The 15,698-nt window shown below is 30.5% G+C and overlaps 3 protein-coding genes across 3 annotated transcripts in view; 1 reads left to right on the forward strand and 2 right to left on the reverse strand.

The window, feature by feature from the left end:
- LOC130452864 (AMMECR1-like protein) overlaps nucleotides 1–15,698 on the reverse strand; it is a 336,472-nt gene that overhangs the window by 81,254 nt on the left and 239,520 nt on the right. The window lies entirely within an intron of this gene.
- The window catches only part of LOC130452853 (coiled-coil domain-containing protein 170), a 73,136-nt gene that overhangs the window by 43,238 nt on the left and 14,200 nt on the right, over nucleotides 1–15,698 (reverse strand). The window lies entirely within an intron of this gene.
- LOC130453108 (uncharacterized) lies at nucleotides 10,606–12,137 on the forward strand. Its single transcript, XM_056792709.1, has one exon. The coding sequence runs from the start codon at nucleotides 10,626–10,628 to the stop codon at nucleotides 12,012–12,014; it is 1,389 nt and encodes a 462-aa protein (XP_056648687.1). The 5' UTR covers nucleotides 10,606–10,625; the 3' UTR covers nucleotides 12,015–12,137.

The following is a 15,698-nucleotide window of genomic DNA, read 5'->3' on the forward strand; positions in this document are numbered from 1 at the left end:
TTGAAGGAGATTGTAATGAAAAATGATAACCTTTGTTAAAAGTAGGTTGAAGACCTCTCGATGAATACTAGGTATTCACGGTTGTTTACTTATCTATGGTATAACTGATACCCGACTCCCACGTGGTCAAAATACCAACCTAATAAAACAGTGCTTACAAAAAGATATACCACCAATAGTTTGAAACGATTACAATCAAACTGCAATAAGGGCAATTAGTTTTGTTTATTCCAGCTATTAGTGGAAAATCTGAGTTGAAGCTTTGATCATCTAATGTTTGGTAATGTAGAAATGATTTCTTACAAATTCCTGTGAAACATTTTTTAATAATAATACAAAAAGAAGATGGGATATTTGTTTCATCAATAACACTGAAAAATAGTTTGCTAGACATGTTTAAACACTTTAACCTTAATTTGATGAGCTCTTCTTTCAGCAAAAAGCTCCTCCGGATTACAGTTTTCTTTGTTTTCTTGAGTATAATATGATTTTTAGCTGATATTCACGTTCTTGAAAGTTCAAAGCTAAAGTTACATACAAAAGTTGGTATTATAATAAAATTTCTCGATTTTTCTTGATACCCCATTTGTTAGAAATTTTTTTTTTTTTCGCCGACTATGAACGAATTCTAAAGAGCCATTTAGTACAGGCAAATTAGGTGATTTTGAGCTAAGACCTTGGATTCAATTGGGCGGTTTTGATTTTCTAGATTCTGGGAGGTTTCAATTTTTTACTAACTTCAAAATTTCCATTATAAAATTTGCTAAAGCTAAAAAATATTTAGAATTGTGAATAATTCGAAAACTATGAGAAATTCGAAAAAAACTATCGTAACAAAAAATGTGGTGTACGAAATTCTCTACAAGCAAGTATCCCAGCTATTTGTGTCCTAATCTAAAAATTTTCTCCTTAAAATGTGTTTATACACTCAAAAATATTTTGAATCGCGAATAACTGGAAAACTACGAGGAACTCGAAAAAAAATTCTGGAGCAAAAAACGTACAGCAGAAAATTCTCTACAGATTGGTCTGTAAGCATTTTTCTTTATCTCAAAATTTTCCCCGTAAAATTGGTTCATGAACTCAAAAGCATTCGGAAATGCGGATAAATCGAAAACTATGAGGATTTCGATACAAAACGCCGGAACAAGAAATGTGAAGCACATACTGCACAAAAAAAAGGTTTCATGTTTTGCCTAAACTCAAAGTTTCCATTATAAAACAATAACTCGAAAACTACGTAGAATCCGAAAAAAAGTACCGGAGCCAAAACTGTAGAATACTAAATTCTCCATAAATTGGTTTCCAGGCATTTTATTTATAAACTTTTTTACAGTAATATGGAAGCTCTAGCTGAGTTCCTAGATATTATCAAGGTATTTGACACTGTTAATCACCTTCAGGTACTCTCAGTGCCTTGGAGGAGGATATAGGAATACGAGGAACTTATTCACTATAGAAAAATCTGGCCAAATTTCTATTTTTCCGTCATCTTGTATCATGATAACATGGACATGGACAGATCTAAAGTTGAAAGCTGAAAAGATATAGATAAAGTTAAAGATCTTTTTTCACCACATAGCATTAAAAATTAATTTTTATATAACGTATTTTATTTCCTTTTCAATATATTATCAAAACATTCCAAATTATAATATATTAAAGATAAAAACAAATGAAGGGGATACTTTTCAAATTTAAATATTTCTCCAATATTCTAGACAACAGATAACTAAAAACCATTAACTACCCGATTTTTATTCTTCAATTGACAATTTGCAGTATGAAAATATTATCCCCATCAAGCATCCCCTAGAAAATCTTAAATAAGTCGTGTCGTTCCTTGCTGGAAAGGGACTTAATTCGTCTGTTCAATATTTCTTATATGTCCAGTTTCACGGAACTTTTTTTCAATTTTGTTAATTGTAGACTGCGAAGCGTGTTGACTACGGTATTTATTATCAAAAAATTTCACATACCTTCTTTTGAGTTCTTGTTTTATTACCACAACCAATCATAATTAGAATGTCTATTCTTTGACTCCCGGAGCCATAATTAAATTTATTTATTTATCTGGTTTTTTGACTAATATTTTAGTGAATTCAAATTTTTTTCTTGATATTTAGCAGATCAGATACGAAAATATCTGATTATTTCTGATATCATACAAAATGTTGTACGAGAATTCCAAAATCGCCTCCGTTATTGTCAAGAAGTAAATAATGGTCTTTTTGAACAATTGAAATTGATATCTTTATTTTACATAAAGTTTTGTTAAAGAGACAAAATTTTACATCTTAAAAATCAATTTTCTTAGTTATGATCGCATCGAATGGTTAAACAGATGACTAAAATCCCTTTCCGACAAGGTACCACACGACCCCCCTTCCTTATTTAAAATTTTCTATGGGGTACTTGATGGGGATGATATTTTCATACTATAATTTGTCCATTTAATAATTTAAATCGACCTGTTTTTCATATAGTACATAATAACGCTTAAATTGAATTTATTTCATACATATGGGCCGTAATTTATAATTACTTGAAATCTGTAAGACATATTTAAAAATTATTAATTCTGTATATTTCATCAAAAGTATGTTTAAAAAACCTGGAGTACTGAAAAATTATATCACATATTCCTAAATTTAAATGGGCCCACAACGATCTTTTCCTTTTAATTGTTTTTTTTATACTTCAAATTGTAGTAAAATAATTACTTAATTTTGATTATTGTTTATTGAAATAATTTGTAATTTTTCTGGAAATAAACAATATGATGTATAAACGTGTTCCTAACTATTTTCAACACAGAAATTTTTTATATAAACGATAGATTTTTGTTTATAAAACTAGTTGTGTTACTTGGGGGTACATGTAAGTAACTAGGAGGGAAAATTACGTGAAATACCCCGATTATACGACCCGATATTCATCGAAGTATTCAGTGAATTGAATAATAAATTTACGAATTTTGAAATTGGATGCAATCAATGTTGATGATTTCAAAGTGATGAAGAAATATATTTAACACTTTTTATTCAAGGATTAATACAGTATTTCTATAATGAAAAATAAAAAATCAATACAATAATTCATATTAGTGTAGACAATTTCTTTTGGTAAGTATTTAGAATTGGGGCTCTAGGTAAAAATCGTTCCAAAAAACTTTTCAGGCATTTGGTGTTGTTTCTGAGGGTACAAATAGTAAATTTAAGGAGGGGGAGACATATTATTTCCATTATTTTAGACATTACATGGTACAACTTACATATGATAAATCAATGAAATCTAACCTAACCTAACCTAACCAATACTAAATAATTACCATCTTGGTTAGGTTAGGTTAAGTTAGGTTTCATTAACTTATCGTCCCAAATTACTTGAAAAATTTTACGTTTCTCTGTATTAAAGCTCTCATTAATTTCCATTATAATAACTAAGTAATTTGTTGTGAATTATCATTATAATTACTACTGTGAAAAACGTTTGTTGTGATTTTTTTTAATAAGTCATGCTTCTGAATTATTGTTAACGAGGACATAACAAGCAAGACAGTCAATTTCTGTCGCATGCTAGAAATCGCAAAACAAATTTTCGTTTTGGATGAAACGTGTTTTACCTCGTATAATATAAAAATATATATTATGTAAACAAATTATTTATAATATATAATAATAAAGATATTGGAAAAAATATATTACCGTTATTACTTTATTCATGATTCTCGTTTCCTAATATTTTTTTAAATTTCTTATTAGTGCAGTCAATGAAGCTTTTCACCTCCGAATTTTTTGGAACTGGGTCGGTTTACTTGAAATTTTGCACATAGCTAGAAAAAAGGTTAATAAATGAAAGTGAAAAATTATTTTCAAAAAATAACGCATAAAATAGATAGAAAATCAAATTCTGAATACAAAATATTCGAAGAATTTTCTCGAGAAATTTATAGTTTTTAGTTATTCATGATTAAAAATTTTTCACGGCACTAGTTTGACTTGTAGGAGTGAAATTCAATTAATATGACCATGAAAGGATAAAAAAATGGTAAACAAGATGATCAGAAGAATGTATGGAACAAGGACCGATGTCCTGATGACAGGATAAAGTTTGGATGATAATGAATGTCAAAAGTTGGAGATCAAAGCCTGTCTTAGGCTATCAATTAAAAGGCTACAGTATCATGAAAAATCTGTTACCAGGAAAAGATGGAGACCGCAAATCGTTTCACAGATATTTCGATTACTTCCAGTTTCATCTATTTGTTAAAGATTTTTTGATCGTCTTTGTTGACATTTATCAAAAATCGATTTGAACCATAAATATTTCGATTACTTTCTGATTCTTCTTTTTTCTTTAAGAGAATTTTCGATTTCTTGTTTAAAATTTGTCAAAAATCGATTCTTCTTTGTTTTTAGAAAATTTACGATCCGTTTTTTAGAAATTTGTCAAATATCGATTCGAATCATGGAGATATTTCCGATTTTTCTTCTTCTTATTTTGAAGAATTTTCCATTTCTTCTTTAAAATTTGTCAAAAATTCATTCTTCTTTGTTTTTAAAGAATTATCAATCCGTTTTTTCAAAATTTATCAAAAATCGATTTTAACCATAGATATTTCGATTCCTTTCCGATTTGTCAAAAATCGATTAGAATCATAAAGATATTTCTCTTAGTTTCCGATTCTTCTTCTTATTTTAGAGAATTCTCGAGTCATCTCCGATTCAAGACAATTTTCGATTCCTTCGATTCGTTAGTTTTGACTTCTCTGAGTCTTATCGATTAAGAATCTGAACAGCATTAGACTTGCCAAGGGAAGAAGTGGTAGAAAATTCATGTCAGATAATCGAGGAATAACCTTAACCAACATTGGTCGTCCATTTACAGTAGAATGTGAAAATAAACATAACAGGTGTTTGGAAATTGTTTTAACGGAAACAAATAGAATTAAATAAAACCTGGACAAACTTGGAAAATAGCTGACTAATCTCAATATAGAAGACGATATTTTGTAGCACATCAATCAAAGACAGCTCTGTGAAAGACTAGCTTTTAGAAAAATCAATGAATTGGGGTGGAAAGTACTGCCAGCCATCTCGAGATATTTCACTGAAAATTTACGTTTATTGACATTGAATGTTTACACACTAGACGGTGAAATGTTTTTTGTCGAAGCTGATTACATTTTTAATTAAACATAAAAACATGTATTCGTTTGGATCAAGTTTGAAAAAAAAAATGATATTACTTCCCTATAACCTATGGTATAAATTGTCCAAGCGAGGCACTGATTCGCGGAAAGTTCTTTTGGAGAAATTAAAAATTCGACCTGAATTAACTTCTTTTTTTATTTAGTAATGGGTACAACAAACTAATGGGTTGAAAGTTTTATTTTTTATGTCGATTGCGTTATTTTGGAAACATTTCTATCGTACATTTTTAAATCACTTTAACTTGGTCAATGTTACTATTAATAATCTTATCATCTATCACTATCTAAAATCAAATTTGTCAAAAATCTATTCGAATCATAGAGTTATTGCTTTATTTTCCGATTCTTCTTCTCCTTATTTTAAAGAATTTTCGTTTCTTTTCCGATTCGTCTTTTGTTTTCAAGAAAATTTTCGGTTCCTTCTTTAAAATTTGTCAAAAATCGATTCTTCTTTGTTTTTAAAGAATTATTTATTTGTTTTTTTTTTAAATTTGTCAAAAATCGATTTACACCATAGATATTTCGATAACTTTCCAATTCTTCTTTTTTTTTTCAAGAGCATTTTTGTTCCTTCAATCAAATTTGACAAAAATAAGTCGATTCGAATCATAAAGATATTTCTTTTGGTTTCTGATTCTCCTTCTTCTTATTTTAAAGAATTTTCGATTCATTTCCGATTCTCCTTTTTGTCAAGAGAATTTTCGATTTCTTGTTTAAAATTTGTCAAAAATCGATTTGAATCATAGAGACATCTATTCTCGTATCAGATTCTTCTCCTCATTTCCACATAGATAACATAACTACTTTGACGAATCTTGGCTGAATACTCATACTCAAATTATGTAGAAAAGACCAAAAATTTGTAATATTATAAAGGTAAGGAGGCTGAAGGCTATGATGATTAAGGTGGCATGAAGATCAGAAACAATACTACAAGAATGGGAGGATAATTTTCTAGTGCAAATCCTCAAAAAAGGAAAAGTAACAAATTGCGATCCAAAGAAAGAACGCGTGGAAGATATGAAACAAATTAGAAAATCAATAAATAATCAAATGGACAGTCAATGCCCACTATTGTGGGTATTAACAGTGGATCAATATGATCAATATGATCTTAATAAACTTAGTAGACTATACGTTATATGCAGAAGACAATGTCTTTATAGCAGAAAATTCGCCGAAAAATAGAAGCAATAATAAAAATTTGGATAGAAGAGATGGAAAATTGAATTGAAAATTAACATATACAAATACAAAACAATAAAAACAAAGTAAGACTGATAGCAACAGAAAAACAAATAAAACAAGTCACAAGAATATCAAAAAGTAATAAAACAGGAAGTAGTGTGATTAGCTAGAAAAAACTTTTTTTGCCAAAAATCGTTTTTATTCATCAATGTAATCTCCTTCGAGAGCAATATTATCATTTCAACACTTATCCAAATTCTCGATGACGTGCTTATAGAAGGATTTGTCTTTAGCCTCAAAATTGGCTTCAGTTTCAGCAATTGCTACTTCATTTGAGCTGAATTTCTTACCGCCGAGCATTTTATTGAGATCAGTAGTCTTTGGGAGACAGAACTGGACTATAAAGTGGATGAAGAAGCAATTCTAAATGTTATTTATTCAATTTAACTATCGTTGTCATTGACTTGCAAATAGGTGAATTGTATTTGTGAAATGATTTTTTCTTCGACATATGGCCATTTCCCTTCGATTTTTGCATTCAAACGATCCAACAACTCTATGTAGTATTCACTATTGATTGTTTCCCCCTTTTAGAGACAGTCGATGAATAACATTCCATATGAATCCCAAAATACTGAAGCCATAACTCTCCACGCTGACTGTTGGGGCTCACCGGCTGCAGTTCACTCAGATGATAATCGTTTTGATTCCGGAGTGATCCATGGATCCATGTTTTATCTATTGTCGCATATCGACGCAAACAATCTGATTTATTACGTATAAACATGACCAAACACTGTTCTGAATCATCAACACGTTGTTGTTTTTGATCGACTGTAAGTAAACGCGGCGCACCCACTTTGAAAAAAGCTTTCTCATGGTCAAATATCAAACGTCAAGAACTGTAGAGAGGAGGAGAAGAGGCAGACTAAAAAAACACAGTACGAACAAATAGCTGACAAAGGCAACAGACAATAAATCAAATGATGATATTACCAGGAAAAGATTAAAGAAATTAGTAATTGTTTAATAAGTACAATTCAAACGCCCTAGAGAGGGCAAAAGGAAAAATTAGAAGAAGAGAGTATCTTTGACAGAGACAATACATTTTCCTAGAAGCTAAGTCACAATATGCGTAATAGTATGTCAATCCAAACACTGAGTGTTTTTATCGATATATAAAGATCATTTGACATTATTCCATTCAGCTTCAAACCGATAGCAGCGAAGAGTTTGGAATGGAGAAATCTATTTGATACGGGATCCAATATATGTTGAAGAATAGAATGGTCATCACATTTACACAATGGGTGCAGTATCCTCACCAATCATCTGGATAGTGATTTTTCACAACTTATTGCAGAAAACTCTTGATCTTATTTTTTAATGGTTCACATCAAAATCCTTAACTAGATAAGAAGATAAATCTAAGAACCTATATTGAACAGCCGGATAAAGAAGAAATAACAAATTTTTGGGTGCAGAGCAGCAGTAGACAAAACGTGAAGCCCAAAACACGTTACAGTATTGAATAGCTCTTTTGATTATGAAGATAATGAAATGTAATAGCTGCGTCTGTTTTGTATGGATATGTAATCGTATAAATAAATAACTAGAAAATAAAATTCAAAATGTTAACTATGTGTTTTATTTGGCATATATTTATTGAGTTCTTGATTTATTGACAGGTTTAGGACCTTTTTGCCCCAATGTGCGATAGTGTGATTATATTTAATAGATTGTTGATGAATAAAGAAAAATTTGTATTCGGCAATCACAACACAACATACTACCGTTTGATTTCAATATTTTTTTGTTCCAATAATGTAGCTGATGAATTTCATCCGTTGCTTGTTATATTAAAACATATAACATAATATATTGTTAACAAAAATAAGTAATTGATATTTGATGCACCAAAAGAATGATATTTATCGATTGTATAACAAAAAATATTTATATCAATGCTAATATTTTTAACTGAAATTATATTATCAAACATTTACAAATATTCTCGAATTTATATGCGATTAATACTTTCTCTTATATTAATATGCTTGATAGTGACACCTGTTCATTCAAAATTTTTCCTCTGATCTACTTTGAACGAGTTTTATGTTCTGAATTTTTTTATCTATTAGTTTTGAAATCTGCGTGATCCAGATTTACATTCCAAATACCAAATTTGATTAATTTTAATCATTATTTGTATTAATTATGCATTAGTTTCGCTTAACCTTTGAATTAAATTGAAGATAAATAAGAACAATTATGTATTACTCATCAAAATTTTGTATAAAATGTTTGAATAAATAGAAAAAAATACTACAAAATATGCTTTTTCACACAAATGATACCTTAAGAATTATACCTTATTACATCTACAAAGATATATTGAAAAATTCTTAGCCTACTATAGAAACAAACAAAATTTCAATGTCAAAATATTTTATCACTCAACATATTCTCTTAATTGGATACATTTATTACAGCCAACCTGCAACGTCTCTAGACCTTTAAAAAAAATGTTTCTTCCTGCTCTACAAACCAGATCTACACAGCTTTTATTACCTCCTAGTTGGAAAAAAAATTAGGACCTTTAAAATTTTTTTCCAATTGAGGAAAGAGATGATAGTCGGACAAAGCCAAATCTCGTGAATAAGGGGGGTGTTCTAGTAAATCACGAATTTTTTGCATGGCAACATGAAATTTTTGTGCAGGGGCGTTGTCCTGCAAAAACAAAATACCTTTGGATAGCTATCCGCGTGTTTTCTCTAATTTTTTCCCGTAGTGATGTCGAATAGTAATCTCCAGTTATTGTTCTACCCTTATCCAAAAAATCAATCATGATTACACCATGGCAATCCCCAAAAACTGAAGCAAGAACTTTTCCAGCAGATTTTTGGACACGAAACTTCTTAGGTCTTGGAGAACCAGAGTGTCGCCATTCCATCGATTGTTGCTTTATTTCTGGATCATAGAAATGTACCCAAGTCTCATCCATAGTAACAATACGCAATATTTTGATTATGCATGGAACTGTTCTAGGCTAACCAGATATCAATATATCCTATCCAATATACATACTAAATTTAATCTGTGATGTCTTCGTTATTGTCGCATTCTGAACAATTAATTACTGTATTTGCATTTTCTTTCCACATTTATCTATTACATAAATGACACTTCATCTTGTAACCCTATTTTTAAGCTTTTCGCAGGAAAAACATCTTCCCCGTATTTTTGCTGGTGGCTGTTCTTGAGGTCTACTTAGAAAAATACGAATATCGAGAGGTAATACTCTTTTTTCAAGATGTGGCTACATGAGTTAGATAGATAATACTTTTGAGTAAAGTCTTCCAAATTTTTGACCCTCGCGTTGTATTAAATTTGGCTATTTATTCCAGCTATGTTTAACAGAATACGTACTACACATTTCATCCGATGTATACACTTCTCCTTTATTGGAATTGTAGTCTAAAATAATCTCCGGATTCTTTCAAAAGATTCACTGCTAAAGGATAGCTTGTATACCAATTCTTTCCTTTCCATAGTTGCACCAAACGATGCATTTGGACCTTCTGGTTATTGACCACATTAAACCTCCAACTAACTTATTTACATAAAAAGTTATAGAGTCGTACAATACAAAAATTCTTAGACAAACATCGCTGGTATTCAGTAGATACTGAATAAAACTAAATCGTCCTCTAAAGGGAATCAGTATTTCTCCTATTGTAGCGTATGCACCTAAACTATAATTATTTTTGCAGTTTTCCACGAAACGATCGAGTGTGAATCTAATTGCAACAAGCTTGTCTAAGCATTTCTAAAGATTTCTGATACTGTTAGAGAGAGACTCCAGTGCAGTTTCTCGAAGAACTGCTTCATTGATTGGTAGAGGTGCAGAAGCTCCGATTATTTGGCCACTTCGGTCATGAGATTTCAATCCCTTGGATTACACAGTTTGGTCGTATCTTAAAGAAAAACTTTATGCTACAGAAGTGAATTCACATCAAGAATTCAATCAACCGTTTAGAAGATTATTAACATTTTTTTAAATTTTCATTTTGTGATTTTTTGTTTAATTAATATATTTATCACATCGGTTATCACTAGATATATCTTTGATTTATATATTTTTCTTTATTCTAGATCTGCCGTGATTCAAAACATCCGAAAACTAGATAACAATCCTCCGAAAGCTGCAAATAAAACTTTGATGGACGTACTAGATGTGAGAACTCCACCGAAAATAAAGCTCCAACAAGATAAAAAGAAATATGAACAATCACATCCCGGCGTAGCGATTCCCATAGATGAAGATTCGATCGATTTGAATGATCCAGTAACAAAAAAGTTCAATTTTTATAAACTAGATAGACCAACAACGGAGTCAACTATCTCAACATGGATCTTGCTGAGTGGTCAATCAGCTTCAACAACAAAATATTCAACTCCCAGTACCACAAATCGTCCATCTGATATAATTGTTCCTATTTACAGTCGAACTAAAAAGCCAGTCGAAGTGAAAGCACCAAGTATCATCAACGAGAGAGTTAAATTCACAGAAATAAATAATATAGCATCGAAAAAGAAACCTACATATACAACAACAACAACTGAAGCTACGAATTCTAAAAGCTCAACTAGTAAAACAACGATAATCAAGGATAAAAACAAAAATATTGGCTCCACAACAGAATCTATTAGTTCACGACCTCCAGCGACGATGAATAAAACTATTAACCATAAGAAGAAGATAACTGTATTACCTACATCCTCAACTGAATATTTGAAGAAAAATACAGAAGATTCCACGGTTGTTCCAATATTAAACAACAATAGCATAATAAACGTTAATAACACGACAGTGACGAATTCAAGTACGATAACCTTAGAATCCAAAGATGGTTCGATAGTACTAACTAACGATAAGAAGAAAAAAGCGTCCAATAAAAAGAAGAAAAATAAGAGACGCAAGAGACCAGCTAATAAAGCAAATACTAATATTGAAACTGTTAACAAAATTAAGAAAAAAACAGATGCTATAAGTTCGCAGATATACAGCTACTTATCGAGAGAAATAGTACCAACTCTAGGCGTCGGACTGGTTGGATTGATGGTAACAGCTGGATTAGCTGGTTATTTCTTATATCCGTTCGGGGCTGCCAGAAGAAATATCAACGTCGACAGAAATGATAAAGAAAATTATTACTATAAAGATGAATATTCGGGAGGTATACTAGAAGAAGACGCTATAGGGCAAGTTATAGCCGGTATGCCTACTAATTCTTTATATCCTTCAAAATCCTCATCAACTAAGAATCCGTATATGAATAAAATATATAGATCCAATCATCAATCGTCAATACAACATTCTAAGTCATCTGAAAATGTCGCAGCTTTATTCGAAAGAAACGATAACAAGAATAATATAGAAATAAACGAAAATAAACATACCAATAAAGTGGATAACTCAAGATTTGTCGTTGGTGGTGTACAAAAAGAAGTAATTGAAGAAGTGACACCTGCGGCAGTGCCAGAACACGGACCAAGAAGTTTCAGATCCGGAATAGATTTCAAAAATATCTTAGGCATTATAAACTGAGACATTATTTAAATAAAATGTAAGGGAGCTCTATTTGCGAGATTGAAGGTAAAATCTAAGCGTGAAAATTTTGTTAATTCGCTATTTTGAGCTTTCGACAATATCCACGTTTAAAAACATGGACGTATTTTGCAGTTTTGCAAAATTTAATTTCAATTGTAGACACGTCTGATCACGGCATCCAAATGCACATTTGGTACAATTTATGAAATTATTCATAATATTCCAAGTTTCTTTTCACGTGATTGCTTATAACATTGTTCATTGATTCTTTCTTTTTGTCTAGTTGAACCATTGGACTGAAACATTAGATTAGTTCTAGCTCTAATCATTTTTTGAATTATACATAACCTAACTATTCTGTTAGGAACACGTTCTTAATAATTTCTGCTAGAACATCAACTTCAACATAGTTAAGAAAAGAAAAGAATCATCATATTTGTCTTTCCAGTTCTACTGGTCGAATCCATTTCATCTCCACTAGCGACTTAATACACTATTCCCATTTTGAAAATATTTTGCAATCTGATACACGATCTAAAATGTTCGCGGACATGCGTAAATCCATGTTGCTGGAATATAAACCTTTTTATTAATTATTCAAATTGTTGGAGCTCTAGTTTCGTATGATCAAATAGTTTTTGGAACATGTACTAGAAAAATATTTATTCCCAGCTATATCCCAGCAGTAGCTTTTATGGGCTAGTATGTTTTTAATCAAGTGAAAATCACTTTGTGTGGGATAAGGGCTATAGGGTGTATGGAGAGAAACTGTCGTTTAAATGTATTAACGGTATTAATCAGAGATTTTGGAGTGTGGCATAGTCCATAGCGTTTTTAAGAAATAGACATTTTGCACAAATCAGAACTCAGATAATATTTTGGGTATATTTTCCGTGAATCTGAGGCAAATCATACATATGTCAAGATTCTTATTTATTCACTGGTCCATCAGTCGTTGTTTTGGTCAAGATAAATTTTTGGAATCGTGGGTTGTACTCATATTTTTTCGACATCAAGTTATCGTCTTCATACCACCTATTTCCAAACCACTAAACATTTTTCCACAACAAACAATTCTGGAATCATTTTCGTGGGAACAGGTTCATTGGTGGAATATTTTAGTATGAAAAATAGTTAATTAGTTTCAGTTGTGACTTGTGACTAAAGACTATAAGCTGGTAATAAAAACGCGCGTCGAAAATTACAATGGTGAGCGTTGGTATCATCGTGGGGTAAACAGCATTCAGAATTTTAAAACAAATTCATCTGGTTTGTTCGCCATATATTACAAAAAAATTAAACGTGCTTTGATAGGATAAACTTGCTCATAAGCATTAATAATATCAAAGTTTATAATACAGGCTTGTAAAGTTCTACCTGGAAGTCATTGGCAAACCAGGAATTTCGTGGATCAGAGTCACCAATAAATTTTATGTTGTTTGTGATGATTATGTTAATGAATTTAGTGTCTTCTCGAAAAAATTCTCTCTCCCAGTCATGATTGCTGAAGAATAAATTTGGATTATCTTATAAAGGTTGCTGAAATATCCGTTTTTTCAGTAGCTTGCAAAGAACTATAATGATCTCTACAAAGTTGTGGTTTTATACATAATTTTCAAGGTCATTTTCTGTAATTAATAAAGTTTTTCTCACTTTATCTGATAAATCTTTCTTCCAGTCATGATTGCTGAAGAAAAAATTTGGATTATCTTACAAAGGTTGCTGAAATATACGTTTTTTCAGTAGCTTGCAAAGAACTAGAATGATCTCTACAAAGTTGGATGGATTGTTCTTATAAAATGAATCATTTCATCTTGACTCTAGAATATTTAGGCGGGTTGCACACGTATGTATGATACACGGTGCGACTAGCAATTTCGATACCAGTAGCATCGCGTGAGATGCATGCAAGCTGCATGGTTGTAGCACGTGCTAGAGGCATGATGACAAAGGAGCAACATTTTTATGATAATGAAATGCTGTTGTTGATTAGAGTAACCTCCAAAGCTAACACAAAATCGATATTTGTTTGTTCGATACACGGAAAAGGCATTTCTAATTATTACAACTAACTATTCACACAATTTAAACTAGAATTACAAATTACCAATATTAAACGTGAAACTCCACGTGATTAACACGTGGTGTTCGAGATACATGCTAGTCGCACCGTGTGTAACCCGCCTTAATTTATTGAATTTCTAAAGTTAATTATTTGAATAGAAATTTGAATAAATAATTGTGTAATGGTATTCTTGATTATTACAAGAGCTGATATAGATAATGACTTACTTTTAAGCTTATAGCGTTTTTGATGTACGACCTATTCTATTTTCGTTAAAAAAATATTAGGAAATTCAAAATACATAATCTTTGAATATATTGTTTACCTATATAAAGTTGTTGATCTGCTAAGAATTCAGATACAAGTATTTTTATCATCGTATCTATTTAAATTGATTGTAAGCAGAAAAAACAAATTAAATATATTCTAAGACTATTCATGAAAAAGTTATTGAATTCGCTATTAAAATAGCTTTTTAGTGATATTTAATGCTTGGTTTTGCATGGTTGTATTTCTGTATTTTTCAAATATATATAAACCTCTAATAAAATTATAATTAAATATTTGTCACTGTCATTTGTCAGGATGAATTTTCGTTCTTGTTAGTGAAGATTCTTTGCTGAAAAAATTATTTCGGATTGCGCTTTTTCTTGGCCACAAAGAAACAAGCAGCTGTTTAGTAATAAGAAGATTTTAAGTACATTTAAAAGATGTACTGACAGAAAAAAAGTAGGTGAATAAAAAAATTAGTTATTGACACATATCATGAGCATTTAGAATTATAACAGGGTGAGCCCTTTAAGAAGTTTATCATGAGGCTACTAAAAAATGTCAATTCCTATTCTTTATCAATTTAGCTAAAATGTTTATACAGTTCATTTGATTTTTGAAATTTTAACATGCTTTAATACACTACTATCAAGCATTCAGCTAGTATTAGTATAACTTATAAATTCCAGGATCGGCTTTTGAAAAATCAATTTATAGATTTGTATTGAATTCTCCCCCCTTATTATAGTTTTTTAAATGAGAAAAGTGATTTTAAAACTACATAAATAACCAATGAAAATGATGTATGTGATATAACTGTCGTATTTTTATTGAATTTTCAATTAACGATCAATTTATAATTTTTTTTCAACTGATACGTTATTATGATTGTTCTAAGTTTGATAAGATTTGCAACAATATGTCGTCTTAATTGGTTATTTATGTAGTTTCAAAATCACTTTTCGCATTTGAAAAAAATATTATACAGAATGCAATATTCAATACGAATCCCTAAACTGATTTTTTCAAAGCCGGCCCTGGATTTTCTCTGTTTAACCAATACCAGTTGAATCATGCAGAAATTTATAAAATCAAATGTGCTACTTCAATACAAATCACCCTGAAAATTAATAAAGAATGTGTTTTTAGTGTGTTTTTATTGTTTTTTAGTGTGTTTTTAGTGTGTTTTTAGTGTGTTTTTAATGTGTTTTGAGTGTGTTTTGAGTGTATTTTTAGTGTATTTTTAGTGTGTTTTAGTGTGTTTTTAGTGTGTTTTTAGAGTGTTTTTAGTGTATTTTTAGTGTGTTTTGTGTATTTTTAGCCTTTGAAGCACGTTCGCTATGTGG

This window comes from Diorhabda sublineata, chromosome 2 (genome assembly GCF_026230105.1).
Source record: "Diorhabda sublineata isolate icDioSubl1.1 chromosome 2, icDioSubl1.1, whole genome shotgun sequence".
Taxonomy (NCBI): domain Eukaryota; kingdom Metazoa; phylum Arthropoda; class Insecta; order Coleoptera; family Chrysomelidae; genus Diorhabda; species Diorhabda sublineata.